Source organism: Sylvia atricapilla, chromosome 1 (assembly GCF_009819655.1).
Source record: "Sylvia atricapilla isolate bSylAtr1 chromosome 1, bSylAtr1.pri, whole genome shotgun sequence".
Lineage (NCBI taxonomy): Eukaryota > Metazoa > Chordata > Aves > Passeriformes > Sylviidae > Sylvia > Sylvia atricapilla.
In genome coordinates this window covers 91,939,808-91,964,380 of record NC_089140.1, presented here as the reverse complement: position 1 = coordinate 91,964,380, position 24,573 = coordinate 91,939,808, and the positions used below count along the sequence as shown (strand labels likewise).

General features: G+C 40.7%; 2 protein-coding genes across 2 annotated transcripts in view; one reads left to right on the top strand and one right to left on the bottom strand.

Moving 5' to 3' along the window:
* ERP44 (endoplasmic reticulum protein 44) overlaps positions 1–11,492 on the bottom strand; it is a 48,004-nt gene extending 36,512 nt beyond the window's left edge. The window contains exon 1 of the mRNA XM_066327933.1: positions 11,372–11,492. Coding sequence (XP_066184030.1) covers positions 11,372–11,428 — 57 coding nt within the window. The 5' untranslated portion in view covers positions 11,429–11,492. The remainder of the gene's footprint in view (positions 1–11,371) is intronic.
* A 187-nt stretch (positions 11,493–11,679) lies between these two features.
* The window catches only part of INVS (inversin), an 83,076-nt gene continuing 70,182 nt past the window's right edge, over positions 11,680–24,573 (top strand). The window contains exons 1-3 of the mRNA XM_066327844.1: positions 11,680–11,763; positions 15,330–15,499; positions 21,308–21,474. Of these exons, the coding sequence (XP_066183941.1) occupies positions 15,394–15,499; positions 21,308–21,474 (273 nt within the window). The 5' untranslated portion in view covers positions 11,680–11,763; positions 15,330–15,393. The remainder of the gene's footprint in view (positions 11,764–15,329; positions 15,500–21,307; positions 21,475–24,573) is intronic.

Genomic DNA, 24,573 nt, shown 5'->3' with positions numbered 1-24,573 from the left:
CTGTTTTGGCCACTGCTATTAAAAGTAAAACCCACTACCAAAAAATTTGTTGTAGACAATTTAAATCTTGGAGACTGTGTATTTTTAACTCCATTCCTCATTACAGAAAGCAACACACTAGCCTTTTATTCATTATAATCTACAGGCTTTCCTGTGCCCTTTATTGTAGCTTTTACACAGGCCCATGGCAGAACAAGAAATTGGAATTTATTTTTTAAAAATAATACAAATGTATTTATGTTTTGTTCATTCTTAGACTGGTGATGAAAATGCATATTAAAATGAAACAAAAACTCTTATGTCTTTCTGTGGGAGGAGTGGCCACAGAATTCAGAATCTCTCTCTTAAAGCGTAATCTTAGAGGAAGAAATCAAAAGTAGATGCAGTGTTTCCGTAAGAAACTGTATTTCTTGTGCCACATGAATGTTTGCCACCTTGGAATAATTTGGGATGGAACATATTAGTAGATAACTGAATTTTCTATCCTTGCTGCCTTAAAAATAACTGCTTTAAAAATAAACACAATTTCTGTTTTGACAAATTTTATTACATATTGAGTTTATTCTTCAATAAGACAAAACCAACTTTTTTCAAAGTGAAATGATCAACACCTACTCACTTCTAGCTGCTTAGCTTTTTATTAATTACACAATCCAGTTGCAACACTGAATAGATTTTTACCCTTCTTCTCCAAAACATCAAGTTCTCTAGATCTTGGCCTTATCAAGAAAGGTGGGAACTTTAAGCAAAGACAAACCTGTTCAGTTTTACCTTTCAGCTGGAACTTGTTTTAAGAGTGGGTATGAATTACTGAAAACAACTGCTCAAATGCCAGTATAAGGACTACAATTCACACAAAGCAACTAGCCTTCCATGAGAAAAATACCCACACTGGACCAACACCGCTCTAAACCATGCAGCTGAGGCTTTGGGTTAAGAGTAAAAAAAAAGTATTAAAAGCAACAAATATACTTAAACAAAATACTTAAACTAAAAATACAGCTGGGTCATTCTTCTCATCTAGTCCATCCAAAGGGATGCGAAACATACTGGTTTAACTCGCACTCCAAAGAGAACGTCAGGGAAGACAAGTGGACAAGCCAGTCTCCGATAACACTGTTCAAATTGTACCACTTACCTTAGTGCAGCTGCCTGTTTGCACATCTGAATAATAAAATCCTTTTGAAAGCACAGAATCACAGCCACTGTGATTCAGCTCATCCTTATTTGATGCTGAAGGCAATGATGGTTAGAACTAAACAACGGAGCAGAGCAGCAAACATATGCATGATTCCATGGCAATTAGCAGTTCAAGGTAAATTCTGACCCTCTTCCACTTTTACTATTACAGAACCACATTATGCTCTGCAACCTCCACCCCAACGAACCCACATATAACTACCTCATTTACTAACCTCAGATCTAGAGCTTTCAGCACTAATACTTCCAGTATCACTATGAGTCTCCTTGCACTACAGATGTTGTTTTTCCTTCAGCATGACTGAGATGCCACTTTTCCTCAAACCACCTCCTAATACTGCAGCAGGAGGCTAAGGTTTTGTTTGTACAACTATCAAAAGACAGCTACAGTAATTTGTGATGCAGCCATTCATAGTGTATGAAGTGTTAGCCCATACGTTAAAACCACTGAGATTTAGTCTGGTGTTGTTGCTCCTCCCTCTTTTTCTGAGAAATCGAAACGAGGAACACCTCAGAATCACAAAATTACAAGCTTTCTAAAATACAGTGGCATTTTGATGCTCTCTGTTTATCATTCTTTTAACATCAGAACTCTGAACTTTAGAATAAATCTACTTAAAACATGATCTAAACTTACATTACTTTGGCTACTTTATTTTCTTCATTTCAGGCACAGTTGTGATGCACACTCCACAAACTTCCACACTACACATGCAAACTGCCAATCACAGCATGTTAAAGCCCTTGGGACATCCATTAGCTTGTCTCTAGCAAACAATTTTAGGTTAGTATTTATTATTTGCTACCTTAAAATGACATATGAGTGGTGGATAATGGATAAGATCTTTCCAAATAAGTGGTGATTCCATGTAATAGAAATACTACTCCACAGCTGCATTATAACTGACAAGTTGGTATTGTAAAAATCTCCCAATTCAAATGAGGAGGTAAAAAAAAAAAAAAAAAAAAGTACCCTTTTGCAAATTAATCCATTGGCTATCTTCTAGGGAAGAGCACCGATTAAAGCAATGCTACCTGAACCTGAAGAGAAAAATTCACCTTCAGGACCACAGCTGCATGTACTTTGAAGAATGGCTGATTTCAGACTGTGTAAGACCTATTTTCTTCCTGCCCTAAACAGCTGCTAAGGTCCTGCACATATGCAGTCAATTTATCCTGGATAACTCTGAACAGCAGCAGAATAAATAATGCAGAGGACAGGACACATGCCACAGATATTCCGAAATGCACAAAAGAAAATCATACTGAGATTGGTCTACTTCTCTTCAAGGAATATTAAACCTGCCAGCTTCAAGCTGACTCCCACAAAAACATCGAAGCAAGTATTCCAGACTGGTCCTAAAAATAGTATGAACACATCAACATGGTGTAGTGCTTGAACTGGAAGCAAGTTTTGGACACCCTGGCTCTGCAATCAACCAGCTTCATGTAGCAATCTTACTGCTCTCAACATGGAAGGCTGCTGCAACCAAAACGGTTACCAAAATCCTCAGCAAGGTATCACAGCTATTTATTGGCTTATTTTAAGTATTTTATTATCTAATTATTAACACAAACTACATGTAGACATTTGCTTTGGTTTAGCAAATTCTGCTGGTCTATGTTGACAGAAAAAAATTCTAAAAAGACCTCTCCCCCTTCAATTATACCTTTTTAACCAAAGCAGATTTAAATGCCATTTAAAGGTAACTCCTGAGAGGCCCGAACACTCGCTGAGCTCCCTTCACTAATTAACGGATCATTAGTAGGAAAGAACCCCTAACTGCTCAACCCCTGCACCACATACCGTCTTAATTACCTTTGTGAAGCAACCAATTTGTCTTTCAGTTATCTGGTCCAAAACCCCAAGTGAAATGACACAATAAGGAGAAGAAAAAAAAAAAAAAAAGTTTTTTCATACACACTTTTATGAAAATTCATTTTTATGATTGGCAAAGAATCTAGGAGCTAAGTGTTTCTAGCAAGAGTTAAGAAAGGGGATTTCAGTAAATTATGAGAGTCAGAAGTGATAGACTGACTAAAGGAACAAAAAGCTTTTCTTGGGATTACAAATATGGATACATCACTGAAAAGCTTTCCCTTTGTGCAGCTTTTGAGAAAGTTAATTATATCATCACTTCATAATCACGACAGCTATGGGAAACAGCAAAACACTATCACAGCTGTTGTTTGCTTTTTCCAGACCATTGGAACAGGCACCTATTCCTTGCCTTTCAAAATACTTCCTTGCAGAGTTCCTAATGAACAAGTTCTCTCTGTGTTTATGCCCAATTGCCACACGAATCCAGTTGGAGACAAAATATAAGCTTTACTGCCAGTTATTTTAAAAACAGAGATTAGACTGCTCTTCTCTCCTTTTCACAAATCTATGAAAATAAAACCCAAAAAGCCCTTGCAGACATTCGAAATTTTTTTGGATGCACCTCAATGAAACACGCAAGAAACAGGCAAGAATCACGGATGCCAATCTAGACAGAAGACAAGCTGGCTACAAAAAATCACGCCAAGGAACCAGGTCATTTTTTATACTCCATTTCTAGAGCCCTATATTCAGCTCATGTTCCTGTTTCCTGACCATCATTTAGAATATACAAAGTCTCAGTCATAAAAGAAATTTAAGCCATGGAGAAGTATATTGCTGTGAAACAATGTAGCAAAGCATACACCTGAAATCTCTCTGTGAATTAAGATATCCTTCAATTTGGACCCAAAGTGAGGCAGCTGGGAGACTCCAACACATGAAACATGGAAACTTACATTTTCCAGGAAACACGACTTTGGACCTCCTGTGTTTCACTTCACTGCCACTGCAACTTTTACATACATGACTGGGGCTCATACTAAATCCCATCTATAATCTGCAACAATAGTTACTTTTTACCTAAAAATATATACTTCACAGGACCATTGAATAAAGTGACAAGACCTGAAGGCACTTGGGTCTTAATTCAGTTCACTCATACAACATGGCTCTGAAACCCAAAAGGGCCCACAAGAGCCTGCTGACCTCCAAGGAGAACCTCTACAGAGCTCAAAGCAATCCACTTGAGCAGAAAGTTGGTATGGCATAAGACTTGCATGGGTTAACAGAGAATTTCTGGATGACTTAAAAAAAAAAAAAAAAAAAAAAAAAAAAAAGGGAGCAGACAGAAGGTAGAGGTAAGAAAAATACTTGGTAGGAAGAGAGAAACACTGCTGGCAGCAGTACTAGCTCAGCTGGAGTTGAGAGAGGGATGTTAAGGTATGTTGGCAAGAAAAAGAAGAGAGGAAGAGCAAGAAAATTATAGACCTGCTGCTCAGCTAGCAGGGGACACAGAGACAAAGAACATAGAAAAGGCTTAGACACTGAATGTTGTCTTTGGCTGATTTTATACTGATGAGGTCTGAGCGCACAGCAGAGTTCCAGGGAAAAGAAGACCAAGTTAGAAAGTTCTTCAGCAACTGGGACGTACACAGAGCACAAAACCAGACCAAATGTTTTTTTCCCTGGGTCACCAGGAGAATTATGGAAACAAACTTTCTTTTGCAGAAGCCACATCCATCCATCATATACTTGGAATAAGTAAATCAATCCGTTTTCTGTAGTAAGACATTTAGCTCTGTAAACAAGGCAAGAGTACTGGGTGTTGTTTGCCTTGACTTTAGCAAGCTTCTAACACAGCACCTCAAAGGATCCTTAGACCTAAATTGTTGATGCATGAACTGAATAACTGAACTATAAAGTGAGTGACACAGCAGCTGAACTGGTGAGCTCAAAGGGCTGTAACCAAAGACACCATGTCTGAGTGGCCTCTAAGGAAGTTTCTCCAGACTAATACCAGGTGTAAGATTTGTCTGTAGTAATGACCAGAAAGATGGAACAGAGTGCCTCTTCAGCAACTCCTTGAGGATATAGGAACCGGGTGAAGTGCTTTACAAGCTAGAGGGAATATCTGCTATTCAGAGACACCTCAAATGGCTGGAGAAGAGGCCTGACAGAAACCTTGCAAAGTTCCACAAAGGCAAAGTCCTGTATCTCTGTTGGAATAACCCCATACAGGCTGGGAGCCAACCAGATGGAAAACAGCTTTGCAGAAAAGGTCTTGGGGAGCAAGTTTAACAGGAGTCAGTAGCACGACCTTGTGGCAGAGACAACCACACACTGAGCTGTGTTAGCAAAAGTGTAGCCAGCAGACCACGGGAAGTGATTCTTCCCTTTCATCTGGCACTTGTGTGAGCACATCTGAAGGATTCTGCCCAGCTTTGGGACTGCCTGTACAAGACACTAACATATGGAAGTGAAGCCCAGCAGATGGCTATGAAGGTGAGTAGTGACTGGAGATCAGGGTATACAAGGAGAGGCTGAGACAGCTGCATTTGTTCACCTGTAAGGAAAAGTTATTACTGCTGCTACCAGTGACCTAATCAGAGGTTATAGAGAAGGCAGAGCCAGACTCTTCCCAAAGATGTAGTGATAGGATAAGAGAAAATGTACAGAATCCACACCTCCAGACAGACTTTTCAAAGAAAATTTGCAGTGAAGTTTTGATTCAACACCAAAACAAGTGACCAGAGAAGCTGCAGCACCTCCGTCCTTGGAATTATATAAACTGGAAAAAAACCTGAGCAATTCCATTCAAGTTAGTCTTGCACTGAGCAGGCAGTAATACCAGATGACTTTAAGAAGGCCTTTAAAATTTAAATGATCAAACTTCCAGTGTAAATAAAAAAACCCCAGAACTCTACAAATTGATCCTATCAGGTAAACACAGTGAGATTCTCAATACCCCGCTCCATCAAAGCTTTCTTGCTAAAGCCAGACACAAGTCAAGAAACAAGGGAGGGAAGAAACGTAGAACATAAGAACAGAGGAAAAGGAGATTTACTGTGCTCAGCAGAAACCTTGTTCTGCATATATGATTACCAGTCACTTGATGAAAGCATGCCCAGAGCACCTGCCTTTAGGTACTCATGTAAGATGTTCTGTCCTCACTGCTTTCACCATCCCAGCCACTATGTGGTTTAAGGCACAGAGCACTGCACCTTGCATTTTGCTTAGTGCCACTGTAGAGGACAACATTTATGTCTTACCAGCCACCCAAAGAGCAGATCTTGTGGATCACTACCATTAAAGGTCTATGTGCATGCATGTGAAGGAACTCCCAGGTTTGGTTCACTCCTAGAGAAAGCTCCAAGACACAGATGCTTATCTGGGCGACACAGAACTGGAATTTTGCACATGTTTTAATAGCATGAATGGCTCGTAGCTGTAAAGGGTGTATTAACAGGGTAGTCAGTTTCTCAGTAGCAGCATATATAAAATAGGAAAAAATATGGAATTCTTTTCCAATATGCCTTGTTGCTTTTTGTAAGGCACTTTTGCCAAAGCATGATTAAATGTGGAAACAGTGCTACAGCTAGTTTGGAAAAATATAGCACCCTCAACCAGCAGTGAAAAAAACATTCTGAGTTAGTGTTATGGTATAGCAATAACTTTGCAGAACAACTCTTAACAATGTAAGAAGCAATATCTGAGAGACAGTGAATTTGAAAATAAAATTAAAGCTATTCAAACTTCTAAAATCTTATCTATGAACTTTTTAAAATTAGACTACATGAGCACTTGACATTACTAACAGTTCTGGAAAAGAAAATTGCATGTGTTTCTACTGATGGTTAGGATGCTCCTGATGAAGGAAGATATGTCAGGGAGAAAAGAAGGGTAAAGGCAGAACTCTCAAAAGGAAATCTGATCTGACTTCCTTTCCTAATTTTCTCTAACACACTTCTCTACTTCTCAAGGAGCTTTCTCCAGTTTGGAGTTTTGAAAGAAAATATTCCTTAGGCTCTGCCTCTACATCCTGTATTGCTTCTGCTTAAGTCCCCAAATGTTCCTGTGTTTCCTCCTCTAGACCACCAGAGAACTCACTCTCAAATGGGGCAGGGAGAATAATGAACAAGTTATGGCTAATGCATCCAAACCCACTTTAAGTGTTACTAAAGCACTGGTTTTTGAATGTATCTCTGGACTCTCATGAAGAGGTTTTGAAAAAGGTCTGGTATAAAATTGACAGCACATTTGTACACTTGCCTTATGCATGAGACAATTCCCTGCCCTTAAGCAAACAAAATATCTGGAATCTATACAAGTGAGGCTTACAAAAGAGTCTGCAAGGTGAAAAATTGGTTCTCCTGAATAGCAGTATATAATCCCTAAGTCTTTCAAATTAAATAGGTTTAATTAAAACATACAGAATGCAGTAATTCTCTTTTCTTGAAAAAAGCAATTTAAGGACCAGTCTCTTGCTTAAGAAAGCTGTCCTGCCAAAAAAACACAAAAAACCCAACCAAACAAAAACCAAAGCAGATCATGGAGACAAACAACAAGGATATCAAAAGAAAAAGCAAGGAGAGTGTCATCACAGCCACCAGCAACAGAATCTCTGAGATCTCACTGTCAATAACTCATTTATACATCTTCCAGCATTGCTCAAGTCTTCTGTTCCAAGAAACAATTCAGTTTCTTCTCTCTTCCCTCCTGAGCACTCCAAACAGGACACTTGTCCATCATATGGCATAGAACAAAGAATACAAGTTGTCTTCACAAGAATTCAAGACGTCCCTGCTTCCCCTCTGCAAAGCAGAAGGTTCCTCAGTTGCCTGCTATTTCATTGTTCATGGATCATGGCAGATGATGATCAACTCAGAAGTTCTATGCTACTCTTGAAGGGAACCCATTTCATTAGGCTCGGTGGTCTAAATTTTGCCTGTAATTTCAATTTCTGACTCATGGTCATATTCAGAATATAGTATTTTGAGCAGCATTGTCAATTACAAAATCAGTTTCCTGATACAAATTTAGAGAGAGACAAATGCACAGCTCTAGACACAAAATTTACAGAGTTCAACTTCCCTTTGGGTAACTTACTACACATTTAACACTAAGTTAAAAGATAATTTTTATTTCATTTTGCTTTCATTATTGGGGTACTTGGTCATATTTTCAAGACATGAAAGGCAGTGGCAGTAAAACAAGAAACAGAAATATTACTCTACAGTATTTTTTCCAGTTAGGAACTTCCCTCTTCATTTCCCTCACTATCTGTTGGTGGTTTCCTCCAGTCACAGCTTTTGCTCAGGGGCAATGCATGAGCCTCCCAGGGAAGCATTGAGCAATACAAGTGCCTCTCAAACACAAGCAGAAGCAGCATGTGCAACAGTGTCTTGTTCTAGAACTTTCTTTAAAGGCAAAGCAAACCCGACTGCGAGTACAGGCAAACACGCAGAATGATTGGATAGAGCAAAGCGGAAGAGCCACACCTTGCCCTGGGGGGAGAACGGGATGAGCCACTCTCCCATCAGCATTTATTGCACTGTCTTGGATTCATCTTAAAGATCTGTCTTGCCCAATATTAAGCAACATACCATCAATGCAGAAACATCTCACTCTCCAAGGGCCTCCATGACTCTATGCATCCCTTATTCCAGCCTTGCAAACAGCTGTACAAGACTCTCCACAGCCTATGCCATGCAGTGCTCACTTCCTTCCACTCAGCTCTTGAGGCAGAGGTCGTGCCAGTCTGTGCTTCCCCTGTCCTCTCTCCCATTTCCCTTCAACTCCCAGCAGCCCAGTACAATCTCAAAAAGTTGGAAGGGCAAAGAATTGTGCTGGAACTGCAGGTATCCCTTTGCAGTCCATCTCCCTCATGTCAACCCAAACGTCAGTGAGATCAGAGAAGAAGAATATTAGCATGAGACACAAAGTCCTCTACAACTCTAGTGATCTATTGTCACACTTTAGACAAGAGAATTTATTTTGATTTAACATTGTATTTTTTCTTCTTTATTGCAACATATTAAAATCCTATCTGGGAAAAAAAAATATGCTTATCCAAAAGTCTGAAAAAGAATTCCTGATAACTCCATTGCTACTACTAAGCAAGACCAGCTTAGTAAGCTGTTTTCACAGCTACATATCATTGTGTACTCTGTCCTATGAACCACTGGTGAAACACTAACAAATTCACTTATCCACAAAACATGCCATGCTCCAAGAGGCTGCCTTAGGTGGCACATCCTTTAGAGGCGGAGCAGAAAGCCAGGTTGTACCGCTGATCATAAGTATTCTTGGCAGCTGGTAACAAGAAAAACAAAGTTACCAGAACTTTAAAGCTAATCTGATATACCTTGTCACAGACACTGAATATCACAAGAAAACAAAGGACACGCTCCTACGAAGTTTCTTCAGCCCTTCTAAAGAAAGAGGATCCCCTCACGCTCCCAGACTGCACAGAACAAGTTTTCCAAAACTCTTAACAGATCTTCTAAAAGGAATGATTCATTGGCTTGGTTCATGTAACTAGGCATCTTACAACACAGGGGCCATGGCTGATATAATGACACTGAATAATTACACAGATAGCATTACATTTAATTGCATTTTTTAAAAAAACAACTTTGAACTGTAGTCTTCTTAAAGTTTTATGCATATAGTTCTTTTAAATCACCTTAGAAAAGGGTTTAAACAACCCATCCACAAAGAAACAGCAGACAAAATACAGACAAGTTGCAGATCATAGCTTTTCCTTGGTTTTCTTTTTTGTTGGCAAGCATAATTCTTATTGATGCATATTTAATTTGAATTGATCGACTGTGCCATGAAGAAAGAAAAACTCACTAACTTGCAGCTACTTTTTCAAATGTGTAGTTTTCTATTTGATGGACACATTCCATGGTGTCTTTAAACAGTACATGCTCCTTGGTTTTGCTCATTAGTCTGTATTTAAAATAATGGTGAAAAGCAATGTAGCACATAAGCAACACTGTTTTAATACACAGATGTGAGTGAAAAGTATGAGGTTGCTCACTTCGGTCTCTCATATAGTGTTTTAGCATGCTATTGCTGTCTATATATAAACATTTCAAATGTGTCTTTTCAAACCCTACCAATCACACGCATTTTCTAACCCTGAAACGATAGCAAGTTCATAATACTTCAACCAGAGCTTACCCAGGTAGAAGTGCACATTTCAAAGGGACAATGAGTACCTGTACTGTGCATTACAGACGTGTCCTCACATTCCTAACCAGTTCATCCATCCATTAGCAGCTATATTACTCCGTACTCCTCTTTGGACTTCTAGACTTCTATCTACCATTACCTCCAATTATTCTTTAATTGTCTGGCCCATTTAATTCTCCCAAATGTTCAAAATAGATTGATTTAAATCCATAGTATATGAAGAGAAAAATCCTATTAAAATTTATTCACACAAGTCCCCCTTAGTTCTGCAAGTCACTTATGTTACAAAAGGTCCAGAATCTGGCCCAATACACGTCTGGAAAAGTAAGAATCACCACACCAGCCAGTTTGGTTTGGTTTAAAAAAAACATATATAACTATAGCACAGCCAACTTATCTCCACAAAGCACACACATCAGTGATTGCATTTGTGAACTGGCAAAGCCGGAAGGTGGCTTAGGTCATGCATGTAATGCCAGCCTAAAAAAAAAAAAAAAAAAAGCTGTAGTCTGACAAGTAAAGATCACAGAATCAACGAGGCTGGAAAGGGCCTCTGAGACAATCGAGTCCAACCTATGACCCAACGTCGCCACCGTGTCAACTAGACCACGGCACCAAGTGCCCCATCCAGTCATTTCCCGAACATCTCCAGGGACGGTGACTCCACCACCTTCCCGGGCAGCCCACCCCAGTGTCCAATCGCCCTTGCCGTGCAGAAATCCCTCCTCGTGTCCCACCTACACCTCCCCTGGGGCAGCTCAGGACCGCGTCCTCCCGCCCTGGCGCTGGCTGCCGGGCAGAAGAGGCCGCCCCCCGCCTGGCCCCAGCCCGCCTTCAGGGGGCTGCAGAGGGGCCCCGCCAGGCCCGTTCCCGCCGCCGCCGGCCCCCGAGGAGCCGGGCCGAGGCCGCGCCGCCCGCACGGCCACTGCCCCGGGCGCGGCCCCACCCCGTGCGCGCAGCCTATCGGCCTCGGCCACACCGCCGGGCCCGCCGCCGGGGCCGCTCCCTCCTCCCCGGCCGCCGGCACCTGCCGGGCGGGGGAGGGGAGCGAGAGAGGAGCCCCGAGCGGGGCCCGCCGGCCGCCCCAGCGCCGCCCTGCCCGAGCCGGCGCGGGGAAGGGAAGGGCAGCGGGGAGCCGGCGGCTTTTACCAGCAGGAGCAGGAGGCAGCCAGGGTCAGGCAGGAGCGGGAAGATGGCGGGTCTCATGGTAGATCGGGCGCCCGGGAGCGGGGAGGGGAGAAGCGCGGCTCCCACTCTCCGCGGCGGCGGCGGCTCCTCCACTTCCCCCCGTCGCCAGGAAACACCCGGCCAAGTTCCACCGCGGGGCCCCGCGCTCCGCCGCGCTCCCGGGGCACGCCGGGAACCGTAGTTCCGGGAAGGGGAGGGCGAGGAGGAGGAGGAGGAGGAAGGGAGGAGAAGGAAGGAAAGCAGAGAGAGAGAGAGAGAGGGAGGGAGGCGGCGTGGATCCCAGAGCGCACCGGGGCTGCCCGCGGGGCGGCGCCTGGAGGCGGCGGCGCGATGAGGAGAAGGGCGGGGTGGAGGTGAGTTACGGGGCGCAGCTGCAGCGCCGGGCGGGGGAGAAGGGCGGGAGGCAGGGAAGGAGAGCGGGAGGCGGCTCTCGCGGTCTGGCCGAGGCAGGGTTAACCCTTCCCGCCTTGGTGGCGCGGCTGTCCCGCGGCACCGCACCCTCTTCCGCTCGGGATCGCTCCCTGCCAGCCCCCGGCGGCTTGTCCGCGTTCCCTTTGGATCCCGCCGTGTGCCTTCAGCCGCCGGGACTGGCTCACGGGTTTGGCTGGAGGGAAGATGAGAAGGGGTATTTGGGCGCTGTGCGCCTTGTCGTCTCCGTGTCCTCGGGGTTTGGGAGGAAACTTTCTGCTTGGAAGCCTGTGTGTGACGGGGCAGAGCGGCTGCTGGGAGGGATGGGAAACTTTGGCTTGAGTGGAACGTCATCGTTGATGTTTATCCCTTGGCGCTTCAACAGATGTGCGCTTTCTGTCGCTTCCTCAGTTGTAAATGTTGAAAATGAAGAACACCCAAAATTCAGGGTTTCACCCTCTTCCAGTAAAGCTCTGGACCTTGCAGAACACGTACATGCTCTGGGACCTTGCAGAGCTGTCTCAAAAAGATCACTGAAAGCTGCGCTTTGCGTTTGTCACATTTCCAGTATGCACACGCATCTGGGCAGGGAGACGGGCTGTAACACCATTTAAAACAAAATCTTTTACATCAGCCTTTTTCAAGTCAAGACTGGATTGGTTTCAAAGAAAGCCTGACAGGCTCAGACTTTGTGTGACCCTTCAAAAATCTTGTGGCCTGTTAGTTTCATGAGTTGCAAACGCTCTCACACACATAGATACAAGTCATGTCTCTTTTGTAGTCTGAAATTGAAGCTTGACTTTTATCAGTTCTGCTATGCCTGCCTTAAGAACTTGGGCTCTTTGATCTGTAGAGTGAACATCTTGTGCACTAACTGACATTTGAAAAATCTTTGATATTTTTTCAAAGCTGAGTCTTCTCTTGGAAACTGTATCAATAAAATTTGATAGCATGATGGTGCTATCATGTTTAAATTTTAACAGCCATGTTTTGCTGAATAGAAAAATGATGTAGTTCTTGCTATCTGCGAAATGCAAAGTAGACATATCATAGTTTGGTATGAAATTTCACACACCTTGAAAGAGGCCTTCGTGTCCATGTGAGTGTCCCTTCATTTTAAGTCTTCCTTCATTTAAGCCTTTGAGAAGGCTTATATTTTTCTACATATTAGCTTCAAGAAAAGTGAATTATTTATTTGATTCCAGTAATGTGATGCATATTACTGATAATGCCAATTATGTAGCATTTTATAAGCAGATTTTTTACTCATTTCTTGATTTTTATTCACTGAATGTCTCAGTTTTTTGTTAATGAGGATCTTTATCAAGCAAGTCCTCCAGACAGCAGTTCATCTGTTTGTTATATACCTGAGAAAAATACCTGAGGAGTGTTGTAGATTTTCATTTTCTAGTCCCTCTTAATATTTCAGAACTTCTCTGATGCAGAATTAGTCCATTCAATGGAATCATGATACTGTACTAAGAATTGCTTAGTAGAGGTAAAGGGCTTGCTGGAAAGATAGAGGGTTGCTTCTCTCACCTGTATGATTACTAACACTATGCAGAAGTAACTGTTGCTTTCATCTGGAAACTATTCATATCTTTAATTATTAATTGTCTTCTGTATGCAGTCAGTTTTATGGAAAAAAAATATTGTTGATGTTATTGGGATGTTTCTGGTGCTTCACTAAGTTCTTTGGTGTTTGCTGACTTTTATGCTGCTATCCCTGGATTTCTTATATTTTAGTTTATTTGTTGAGAGGTAAAATGTGAGGAAAATGGAGGAACTAGATAGTAAGATGCCCTGAGAAAATGCATTTGAAGGTGTGGGGGTCCATCAGTGCTGGTCACTTGTTAAGCACCACCTCCTTAGGGCACAGGAGCTGGCAATTCTAAAATGTCAGAAGTCAAGCACATGAGGTAGAAGGCTGGCTTGGATGACCAGGGATCTTCTTTTGGAGCTAATGGAAAAAAAAAAGTGTATGCCCAATGGAAGTAAGGTCAGGTGACACATCAGTTGATGGAATTTTTTTTGATTTCAGTTAAGCTTTCAAAACTGTCTCTCAGAGTATCCTCCTGGACAAAATTTCCAATATGCAATTGGATGAACGCATCATGATACGTGAGCACCGGGCTCACAGATTGGGCACAGTGGGTCACAGTGGATGGGGGGACATCAGACTGGGGACCTGTCACTGGTGGGGCTCTGCAGGGCTCCATCCTTGGCCCTGTGATTTTTGGTATCTTCGTTGTTGATTTGGATGTGCAACTGGAAGGGATACTAAACAAGTTTGCAAGTGATACAAAATAGGGAGGAGCTGTTATCTTCTTCCAGGCCCCTGTAGAGAGACCTCAACAAGTCAGGGGACTGGGCGCTCACCAACTGTGTGAAGTTTAACAAGGCAAAATTCTGGATTCTGCCCCTGTATGGCGTATGAGCAGACTGAGGAATGAGATGCTGGGAAGCAGTGCCATGGAAAGGGACTGGTAGATGGCAAGTTGGACATGAGTCAGCAGTGCCCTGGCCGCCAGGAGGGCCAGCCCTGTCCTGGGGGGCATCAGGCACAGCATCACCAGCCGGGCAAGGGAAGGGATTGTCCTGCTCTGCTCTGAGCTGGGGCGGCCTCACCTCCAGTGCTGGGGACAGTTCTGGGTGTCAGTCTATATGAGGGATATTAAGCCATTAGAGAGCATCCAAAGGAGGGCAATAAAGATGGTGAAGGGCCTTGAGGGGAAGCCACATGAGGAGGAGCTGAGGTCACTTGGTCTGTTCAGCCTGGAGGAGACTGAGAGAAGACCTCACTGCAGTCACAACCTCCTTGTGAGGGGAAGAGGAGGGGCAGGCACTGATCCCTTCTCTGTGGTCACCAGTGAGAGGACCCAAGGAAATTGCATGAAATTGTGTCAGGGGAGATTTAGGCAGGATATTAGGAAAAGGTTCCTTCACCCAGAGGATGGTTGGGCACTGGAACAGCTCCCCAGGGAAGTGATCACAGCCCCAGCCTGGCAGAGATCAAGAAGAGTTTGGACAGTGCTCCTGGGCACATGATGTGACTCTTGGCCATGTTCAGTGCAGGGCCAGGAGCTGGACTTCAGTGGTCCCAGAATGTCCATTCCAGTTTAGGGTATTCTGTGATTCTGTACTGCAGGACTATAATAAGTTGATACTTGATAACAAACTTCGTTGGTTACTGAATTGGAGCATGCATGACAACATTTTGAAGAACAGTCTGATTTGTAAAGAAACACTTTACAGACTTTTGCAAAGCTTATGGACTGAAATTTGTGTTTAAAGCGATGAAACTACAATATATAGGTATATATTTCTTAATGAAGGTTTTTTTTCTGGTCAATTTTGGCTAGAAGTAGATTTAATTCACAGATAAAACCCATGTTTTTTCTTTTCTGTTTTTAACAGAAGTTTATTCTCTTTAGCATTGTTTGAAGAATGTCAATTACTCATTATGAAAATAATTCTGTTTTATTAATGTGGTTTTGGGTTTTTTTTCTAGAACTGAATTTCTACAAAAAATGCTGGTGACACAGATCTGACCTATAGTAATACCTTGAAAGAGTATGAATATTTCAGCAAACTGCCTCTTCAGTGGTTCCTCATTAGCATCTGAAGTGCATGCTGCTGCTGTTAATGGAGATAAGAGTACCCTCCAAAAGCTAATAGCAGGTAAATGTTTTCATTGTAGATGCATTTGGATTACTTCAGAACTGAAGCTTTTTGGTTTTGACTTAAAGCTCTGATCTTTAAGATATTTTTGATTTCTTGATTATATGTGCTTCTAGAATAAATGCTGCCCTGAAAATATGACTGGCTTTTCTTACTTTTTATTGCCTGTTGCCTTTGATTGGTACTTCTTTGTGAAGTAAAATGGAAAATTGGTAAGTGACAGAATGCCTTTCAGGGAATTTGAAGTTACGGAGAAGTGCCTTGTGCTGAAACACTTTGGCTGCAAATGCTTATTTTTTTAATTGCTTTTTGGGAAATTTGATAAATGTGTTTTTACAAATAATTTGTTATCGTTTCTGAAGTCTTGTCGCAGTGTAGTATTTGTGAACAAAATGAGCCAGCCTTTTTTGTTACTTTGATTCTGATAGCCTGGCAACGTTTCTCAGGAGAAGTTAAAGGTAATGAGAGAGTCTAGTCCTATTGAATGTGAAGTAAAAAAATTCCCATCCATTAAAAAGCTCAGGATTTTGCCTGTCCAGGAATGACATGGCATTCCAGGTTAATAGTTTTCAAACGCAGTATATATTCTATGTTCCAAAACAGTCTTGCGAATATTTGGAGGGCCATATGATAGGTGAAGACTTGGATTTTTCAGATCTTCTGATTAAATGCAGTTCCAAGTGATACTGAAAAAGTTCTATTTGCTCAGCGTTTTTTAAAAAATCCCATTCCTGGAGCTTAGCAAGGGTTGGAGGACTGTGAAATAGTAAGAAGCACAGTCTGTATTTATGCCACTTACTGTCAGTTTTAATGTGTGTGAAGGATTTAATGTTAATAGCATAAAACCAGCAGTCAGCTTTCTTTATGTATCTTCAGCTGACCGCTGTTGAAGGCAAGGTGAAGGCCTGCATGGATCTATTGTCCAAGCTGTACAGAAAGCAGTAAGGGGCACTTCTTTACAAGGTGTATCTAATTTTCTCAAAACCTAAATAGAACTGTTTTGACTCCAGCAGGAACATGTTTAAGTGAACTGACTTTATAGAAGCTGCACTTGTTGAAAGTTATTCTTTGTTGGGCCTTCAACTTTACTTTGTCATGTGATGGTTCAAACATATACTGTTTGCATTGAATGCTATCTGTTTGCTCTTTTAAAAAACGTTTTATAAACAGCAGATGATATAGAGATACTTCTAGAAATGTGTGAGATTCAACTACAAAGTAGCTTTAAATATCCAAGTTTTTAAAAAACCCTTCTGCCTGCATATGGAGGTGGAAAAAAGTCTGGGCTTTCAAATCCTGAAGAAGCAACAATGAGTTTTTGCTAACTTCAGTGTGTCTTTGTTAATCTCAGAGCCAAAAGACATATTTCTGGAAACACAAAGGAAAAATTATTTCTTGTTGCGGGTACATCTTGTCAAATATACCACAAAACAGCCATTAGAGCCAGATAAGGAAATGGCTCTTCTTTTAACGATGATCACTCAGCAACAAGACAAAAAAGCTATTTTACCTTTGCATGGGAGAGAAAACTGCACAATCCTTGTAGCATTTGCTGTATTAGCAAAATTTGGCTTTTCTGCGTTGCTGTGTTTTGACAGGATATGACACAGACCTTACTTCTGCCAGAACTGGACCAAAAGGAAAAAAAAAATAAACACCAAAACTTCACATATTGCCTAGCAGAAGAAGAATGCATTAGAGTATTTTTAGCTGTTTACCAGTCCCTGTTGAAGGTAAAACTTGGTGCCAGAAGGAAATTGAGCAATTGGTGCTATTCAGTGAATTTCATGACTGTGCTCAGCAGCAGCAGCTAACTCAGGACAGTACTCCAGCGTTATGTGTGATGTGTGTGCTGGATTGCTTAACTGCACTTTTCTAACACAGCCAAGCTTTGCCTCTTGGATACACAGCTAGCACTGGATGCAGTGAGGAGAGGTCTTGACTTTCTCCTCCTTTCAGGAAGGATCTTTTAGCCTCTAAATTCATTGTTGCTTTCCTCTTCGTGCTTTCCCTGTTCAGTTATTAACACAGGAGGGGCATAGAGGTTGGCAAAATGGTCTCTGAGAGCAGCCCCTCAAACCTTTCATCATGATTTTCTCCTCCTGCTATCTGTAGCTTGGTGGCTGTATACAAACATAGGTGCTTTATTTGCATATAATTAGACTATGGATGGATTTTAAAGGAAGAGGTGTTTGAAATAATACAGTATGTTCTGGATAATGTGTTCCTTTTGATACCCTGTGCCAGAAAAAGGAACAGACAGAATCAAAGGTAAGTAGAAAATTTATTTAGAGAAAGGGGGCTTTGGAGCAAAGTATCTCTGGATGTTAACTGCTGCTAATGCTTAATCACAGGACTTTCTAAAAAGCCTGTGGGTTAAATACCATAAAGTACATGCCAAGTGTTAATTGTATAACCAGTGTTCTAGCAGAAGTGTGCTAATTGTTTGCATTGCATGAATCGTCCTGTACTGTATCACGTTGTTTTAGAATTGTATGTTCTTGGGCTTTGGGGAATGCTCACAGTATTTTCTTTCCCGTGTTTTACACAACACTGAGCATGTCTTTAACTGGCCGTTCTTCAGTGTTAAAATCCATCTGTATGATTTTGATCCTAGGGAAAAAGCAAGCAAAAGTTAATTTTGTATTTGGTGGATAATTTTCCATTTTATGCTTTGGGAAGAGGCAGCTAATTGTTTTAATTGTTTAAAAGAACATTATAATGATTACAGTACTCATTATACTGAAGTGTCTGTTCAGTCCAGCTCCTCATTCTAAAACCCTTATCATGCATTGCTTGCATCCAAATGCTTCTAAATCTCTGATATGCTGTTTCATTGTAAATTTTAACTAAACTGTGGGTTACAAATATGCAGTTGTGTGCTACTGTTTGTTCCTCCTCTTTACTTCTCTCTTGCCTGTTCTACATTGTGGGAGATAGAATAAATCTCAGCTATTACAGCATTCAAGATTCTTGCAAGTGAAAAGAAATGGGCTGTCTTTTAATAATTAGGGAGAATTCACACCCTCCTGCTGCCCGTTCTCCTTTTCTGGTTTGAAAAATGCATAGAAATGTTAAGAGTCTGATAAGACTGCTTGCACAGAGTGTGAGGAAATGATGAAGTACAGCTGTGAAAGTTAAATTTTGGACTTGGGCCCTGGATTCTGTCGTGTTCCTGACCTCTGTTGGCAATAAGCTTATGGAATGCATATTCTGGTAGGCTGAGAACTTTGGTTCTAAAAGGGGAGGGATCAAAACAACATTCTTTACTAGGCAGGTATGTGAGAAGAATTTATTTTTGCCAAAGCACATTTGAGGTACGCTGATACATAAATGTTTTGAAGGCTACCTGTGCTTTCTTGATTGCAGAAAGTAGCAATTTGCTGCAGCTGTGAAGTTCACAAGGCGTAGTGGCTGGTGACTTTCATCAGCTTAATCTCCTCTTAGCGCCTGATGGTGATATGGTAACTCAGCCCTTGTTCTGTCTCTAAGCCTGAGGGCAAAGACACCCTTTTAGAGAAATGCTCACAAGATTTTAATCATTCTAAGGACCTTACAGAGCCCTGGTAAACAACAGGAGAAAACTTACTGCTAGCTGAAGATAGTTCCTTTACCTTAAAAAACAGTGCAGGAGCTTCAGGCAAATTACTGGCATCAAGCTTTGAAGCTCTTGCTCATTTTTCCTTCAGACTGTATGCAGTCATGGAAACACCTTGTCATCAGCTACATCAGTTTTTGGGAACTGAAAATGAACATAGATGTCTGTTGCTCTATTTAGTTATGTTGCAGTTGAGCTTTGGACCATTTTTGCTTGTCTTTAGTCTATAATCTTATATATATATATCCTCTAACATTCTGTAACAGAAAGGGAACTGGAATTTGAGAGAAAAGTGCTTGTTTTGGACACTGCTGATTAAAGAACCAATGTTATCTGACCATAAGCCCATGTGCTTGTGTCTTATTGGGAGAAATGAATGGTTATGTATTTCTTGTAATATTTGAGTGTTCAGGTCCCATCAGCTTCAAGCAATTTAAGACACTGTTGAGATTATGTTAAAACTTGGCAGTGAAATGTAGTTTAGTGATGTCTAAGTGACTATGTTGAACTAATACTGAGAGAGTACCTGAGTGTATTTAGTTAATTAGAGAATCTGGCTTGTTGGCTGGGAACAGTGACATGTTAAATCATGCTTGGGACCACAATATATGCTGAGGAGCAGGCTAAATAGCAGTGTGAAGGTGAGTATTATAATGCAAAAAGGTATTCAAAAACCCTCCTGTTCCTGAGAAAGCTAGATGGATGTAGGTCAGCAGAACACTTCTTGCAGGAGCTTTTTGGGGGCTATTTCTTTGTTGTTTTGGTCTTTAGTAAATTGCTAGTGGCATAAAAAATAGTTGTAAAACCAGTGAGTTGTCAAGGTGAAGTGACAGTCAGAGAAGACAAGGCCACAGGTGAAGAATAAAAAGGAATTTTTCTTTATCTGCATCACAGAGAAGTTTGGAAATGTTCTTAATTTTTTGGGGGTTTTTTTTTCAGAGCAAAAAGACTTTTCTCAATGCAAATCACACTTTTCAAGGCAAAAAAAAGTGTTACAGAGTGAATCGTGAGATTGACACGGTATTCACTCTATAGTTTTAAAGGAACTAAAAAATGTACTGAGTGAGTAAATGATTTCTCTGACTGGCAATATCCTACTTGACAGTGTTTTTTGTAAGTGGCTTGATTGGTAGGGAATGAATTTTAATTCTTGATATTCCCCTTGATTCATATTTAATCTGCTTGAGTCTTCTTCTAGATGAATCAATAGAAGTTTTAATTAAGAATAAAATTACTGGATATGTAGATAAGTATAATATGCTGGGAGAGAGCAAAGACTGTGTAAAGAAGCAGCATGCCTCTGCTGGAGTGCTTTTGAAGCATCAACAGTCATGCAGACAAAAGAATAATTAAAAAGCAAAACTAACTTGCCTGTAAAATTTGATATTCTTCGGGTAATCGTAGTCAATGTTGCTCCATTGGAGATCTGGAGAATCTGGATACGTGGGGTAGTTGATACCCATGAAGTTAAAGGTGCTTGCCTTTATGTGGTGACATCATGGAAATATGAAACTTCATAGTGAAACTGCTTTGTTTGGAGGGTTTTTTGGAATGTGAATAAGAATAGTGCTTTGACTTTTTTTGAATAGTATCTTAGATTACTGCTTTACTGACCTTATCAATTAAATAAAGTTTGAGAAGTATTTTGGTAGCTTCCACATTGTAAGGCACCCTGAAGTAAATAATGGTATTGATGTAATATTGACGTTTATGCTTTTAAAATAAACATTACTGTGACTAGGCTTCAAATTTTGTTTTAGTTACAGTGTTTACGGGTTTCAGGAGGTCTATTTGGTTTCTGTACTGTTGATATTTTTTAAACTAATCTGTGCAGCTGAGATCTGTGTAACTATTTGAAAATTGTTTATAGTTATGCCACTGCAGAATGTTACTGGTGGTAGGTGTATTCATGGAACTAATGTTTTCTGAATGTACTTTTTTCTGTAAATGTATTTTGAAATATTCTGTAGCTGTCAGTAAAGGTAGGATAAAGTGTAATAACTCTGAGTTTATCACATACTCCATTTTTTGAGATACCTGCTGTTCATATTATAATAAGATGGCTTTTTAATAAAAAAATACTGCTTTTAATGAGATAGCTGCTGTTCATATTATGATAAGATGACTTTTTAATAAAAAATCACTGCTTTTAGCTATATGCTAGTATACTTTACTGGTTTAAGTGGGCACTTTGTTTTGGTTTTATTTAGGAAACTCTGAGCTGAAAGATAAAGAGGACCAGTTTGGAAGAACTCCACTTATGTACTGTGTGCTGGCTGACAGGCTGGACTGTGCAGAGGCATTGCTGAAGGCTGGAGCTGATGTCAACAGAGCTGATCGCAGCCGAAGGACTGCTCTCCATCTTGCTGCACAAAAGGTAATTACTTTGTAAGTGCTTATAAAGTTAGGGCTTTTACCACAGCTGTGAGCTGGGCTGACCCTGGCTGGACACCAGGCACCCGCCAAAGCTGCTCTATCTCTCCCCTCTTCAGCTGGACAGGGAAGAGAAAATATAACAAAAGGCTCATGGACTGGGATAAGGGCAGGGAGAGATCCCTCACCAGCTCTTGTCACAGGCAAAACATACTCGACTTGGGGAAATTGGTTTAATTTATTACCAGTCAAACCAGAGTAGCATAATGAGAAATAAACCCAAGCCTTAAAATTATCTTCCCTATACCCTTCTTCCTGGGCTTAACTCCTGAATTCTCTACCTTACCCTGCAGCCAGTGGCGCAGGGGGATGCCATCAGTTCATTACTGTCTGTTTTTCCTTCTACAATCTCAGTCTATTGTACTGTCCAGTTACATTGTCCCACTGAAGAAGTGCAAGCGGAAGTATTCAACAATAAAATAAGAGATGATTGAAAGTATAACTTCAGAGCTGCAAGAAATTTTGAGTGTGGTTAGTATCCACAGTCTCTCCACAGGAGGCTAAGCAGGCTGCTGGTGGGAGAAAAAAAAGGGGGAGCAGTTTTGCCTGCTAACCAAGGCGTGTGAGTTCATAAACTGTGAAAAATATTTCATAGAGAAGATTAGAAATTCAAACTGAAAGAAACAGCCTTTTATTTACTATTTTAGCTTTCATAGTATGTTTAAAACCATAACTGCTCAAAAATGAACATTTTTTTTGTCTGTGTTAGCTGTCTTTTGGTACCAGTTAGAGTGCCTGCCACAATTTTCATAGCAAACCATTTAAATATATATCTTGTCATCTGTCCATAATCATTCACATTTTCCAGATGTTTTAATACAATCTATAATTTTTTTATTATTTTATTTTAATTAGGTTTATGTAAAGGCAGCTATAGTATGGTTGTGGTATTCAGTAAGGAACATCCTGGGAACACTATAATAAGGTGATATTCTCCAGGTACATTTGCAAGGGGTTCCATAGGGACTGCGTGGTCTGTGTTGCAGCATCTCCCACAGGGAAATAAAGCATTGTAGGTTATAGTTGACTTGAAGTAGGCTAATTCATCTGCTTGATTACATACCATGACACTCTGATGAAAATAGTTCGTCATCAGTTCATCAACCAGTTCATCATCATAACCTTGTTTTCAGGATTAATTTTGTATTTCTAAGGGACCGACCAGCTTACTGTTAATGTTGTTGTTTTAAAGGTATTTCATAAAAGCAGCCATGTCAGAGACTTAAAAAATTGGTTTAACATACTTTACTTGCCTGATATTACTACAGAATTCAGATTTTATTATGTGATAGACTCATGAATATTTTAATTAAGTTTAATTAAAAACTCAATTTTAAAAATAATGTTTTCCCTCCAGACTTTTAAAATACATTTTAACATATTGAAAGAATATAAATTCTTGTCTAAATCTCTGTTGAATGTTCATATTGTGGACATTTGTATTATAGCAATTCAAGGCAAGAGAGATTTTGCTTTGGCATAATATCCACTAACTGCATGTGTTCTCTATTTCCTTTATGCCTTGCTTCAATTCTGACAGTGCAGGTTGTAACGTGGGATACTTGGACCATCTTAGATGTCTTTTCAGTTGACAGTGCAGATAAAAAGGAAGGTAAAACAGCATGAGATAAAGATTGTGGCAGTAGATTTTATGTAGTCACACAATTACTGTGTAATGTGCTAGATAGATGTGATTCACCCCGTAGCTAAAAGTGGTCAGGAAACAGCCCTTGCAACTGCTTTTTATTTGCCTCAATTAGCTGTCCTCTAAATTCTCTTCTCTGTATGCTGACCAGTTACTAGCTATTGATGCCAGCTTATGAGATGAACATTTCATTTGTGTGAAATTTTGTCTGTAGTCTTTCCACATTAACATTTTAAGATCCACATTTCTGGCATGAGTGTCTCCTGAAAGATACGTAAATTTGAAATTCGAAACAACTTAATGTTTCATGCAGTTTTGGCTATTTGAATAATATTTTGCATTCTGCTTATTTCTTGCTGGTACTTTTGGTTTGTATTCTAATATTTTTTTCGCCAAAAATAAAATTTCTCAGTACAGTTGACTTTCAGATAGAAAAAGAAACATGCTGTAAGATCGCCCATTTCCAAAGTTGTTTTGTCCATGTTGTTTAATCATGAATATGCATATTTACCAGGGCCACTGTATAGTTTTTGTTGTGTTCAAGCTTGTGAGTCAGTAGCTGTCCTATGCTTCATCAAAAACAGATTCACATGACTTTATGAATCCCCATTAATTTGTGGTCATAAGTACAAGAAGGGCAGTGCTTGGACATTCAGATTCCTAAGTTGTACTTGTGTTGCATCCTAATTTTCCGTTTCTTTGGAGAGAAGAGGTAAGATTTAGAGACCTTACATGCAACTAGTGAAGAGGGTAGGAAAGAAAAGACACTTCTTTCTACACTAATGCTAACTAAAGCAGATGGAGGTAAAATGAAGTAAGGTTTCCTGAGTCAGAACCTTCCTCTCAAGTACCAGGATTGTGTTTGCTGTTCTTTACTGTCTCTTTGAAGGGCTTTTTGGGAACCTTGCTCATCAGATCAGAGCAGACAGACATTCTGCGGGCTAGAGTTTGCTGCCAGAAGATTTGAGGCTTCTTAGGTCATCATTCTACAGGCTGCCTTTATGTGTCTCCTTTGCACTTGTGCCTCCAAAACAGTCTTGCAGCTGATTTGACAAAAAATGGTCTCTGCTGCCTTTCTTTGGGAACCCCAGAACTTGTCTCAGAGGCAAAGAGTTGGTGAGAAAATGCTCTTCTAATGCAAAACAGAAGCAATAATTTAGCCTCTTGGACTGAAGAGAGCTGAATATCTCCATTCGTGTGTTTGGTTTCAAGATGGTGTCTCTCCCATTAGTAGTCCTGGTTATCATGATATCAGTTGGTTTTGTTCTTTGCAGGATGAGATGAAACTGTTCCCATTTTCCTGTCTGGAGATTTCATTGTAAGAGAACTACCTGTTCATGTCTTTCAGTCCTAGTAAAAATTTTGGGGGGTTTTTAATCCCTATAATAGAACAAACAT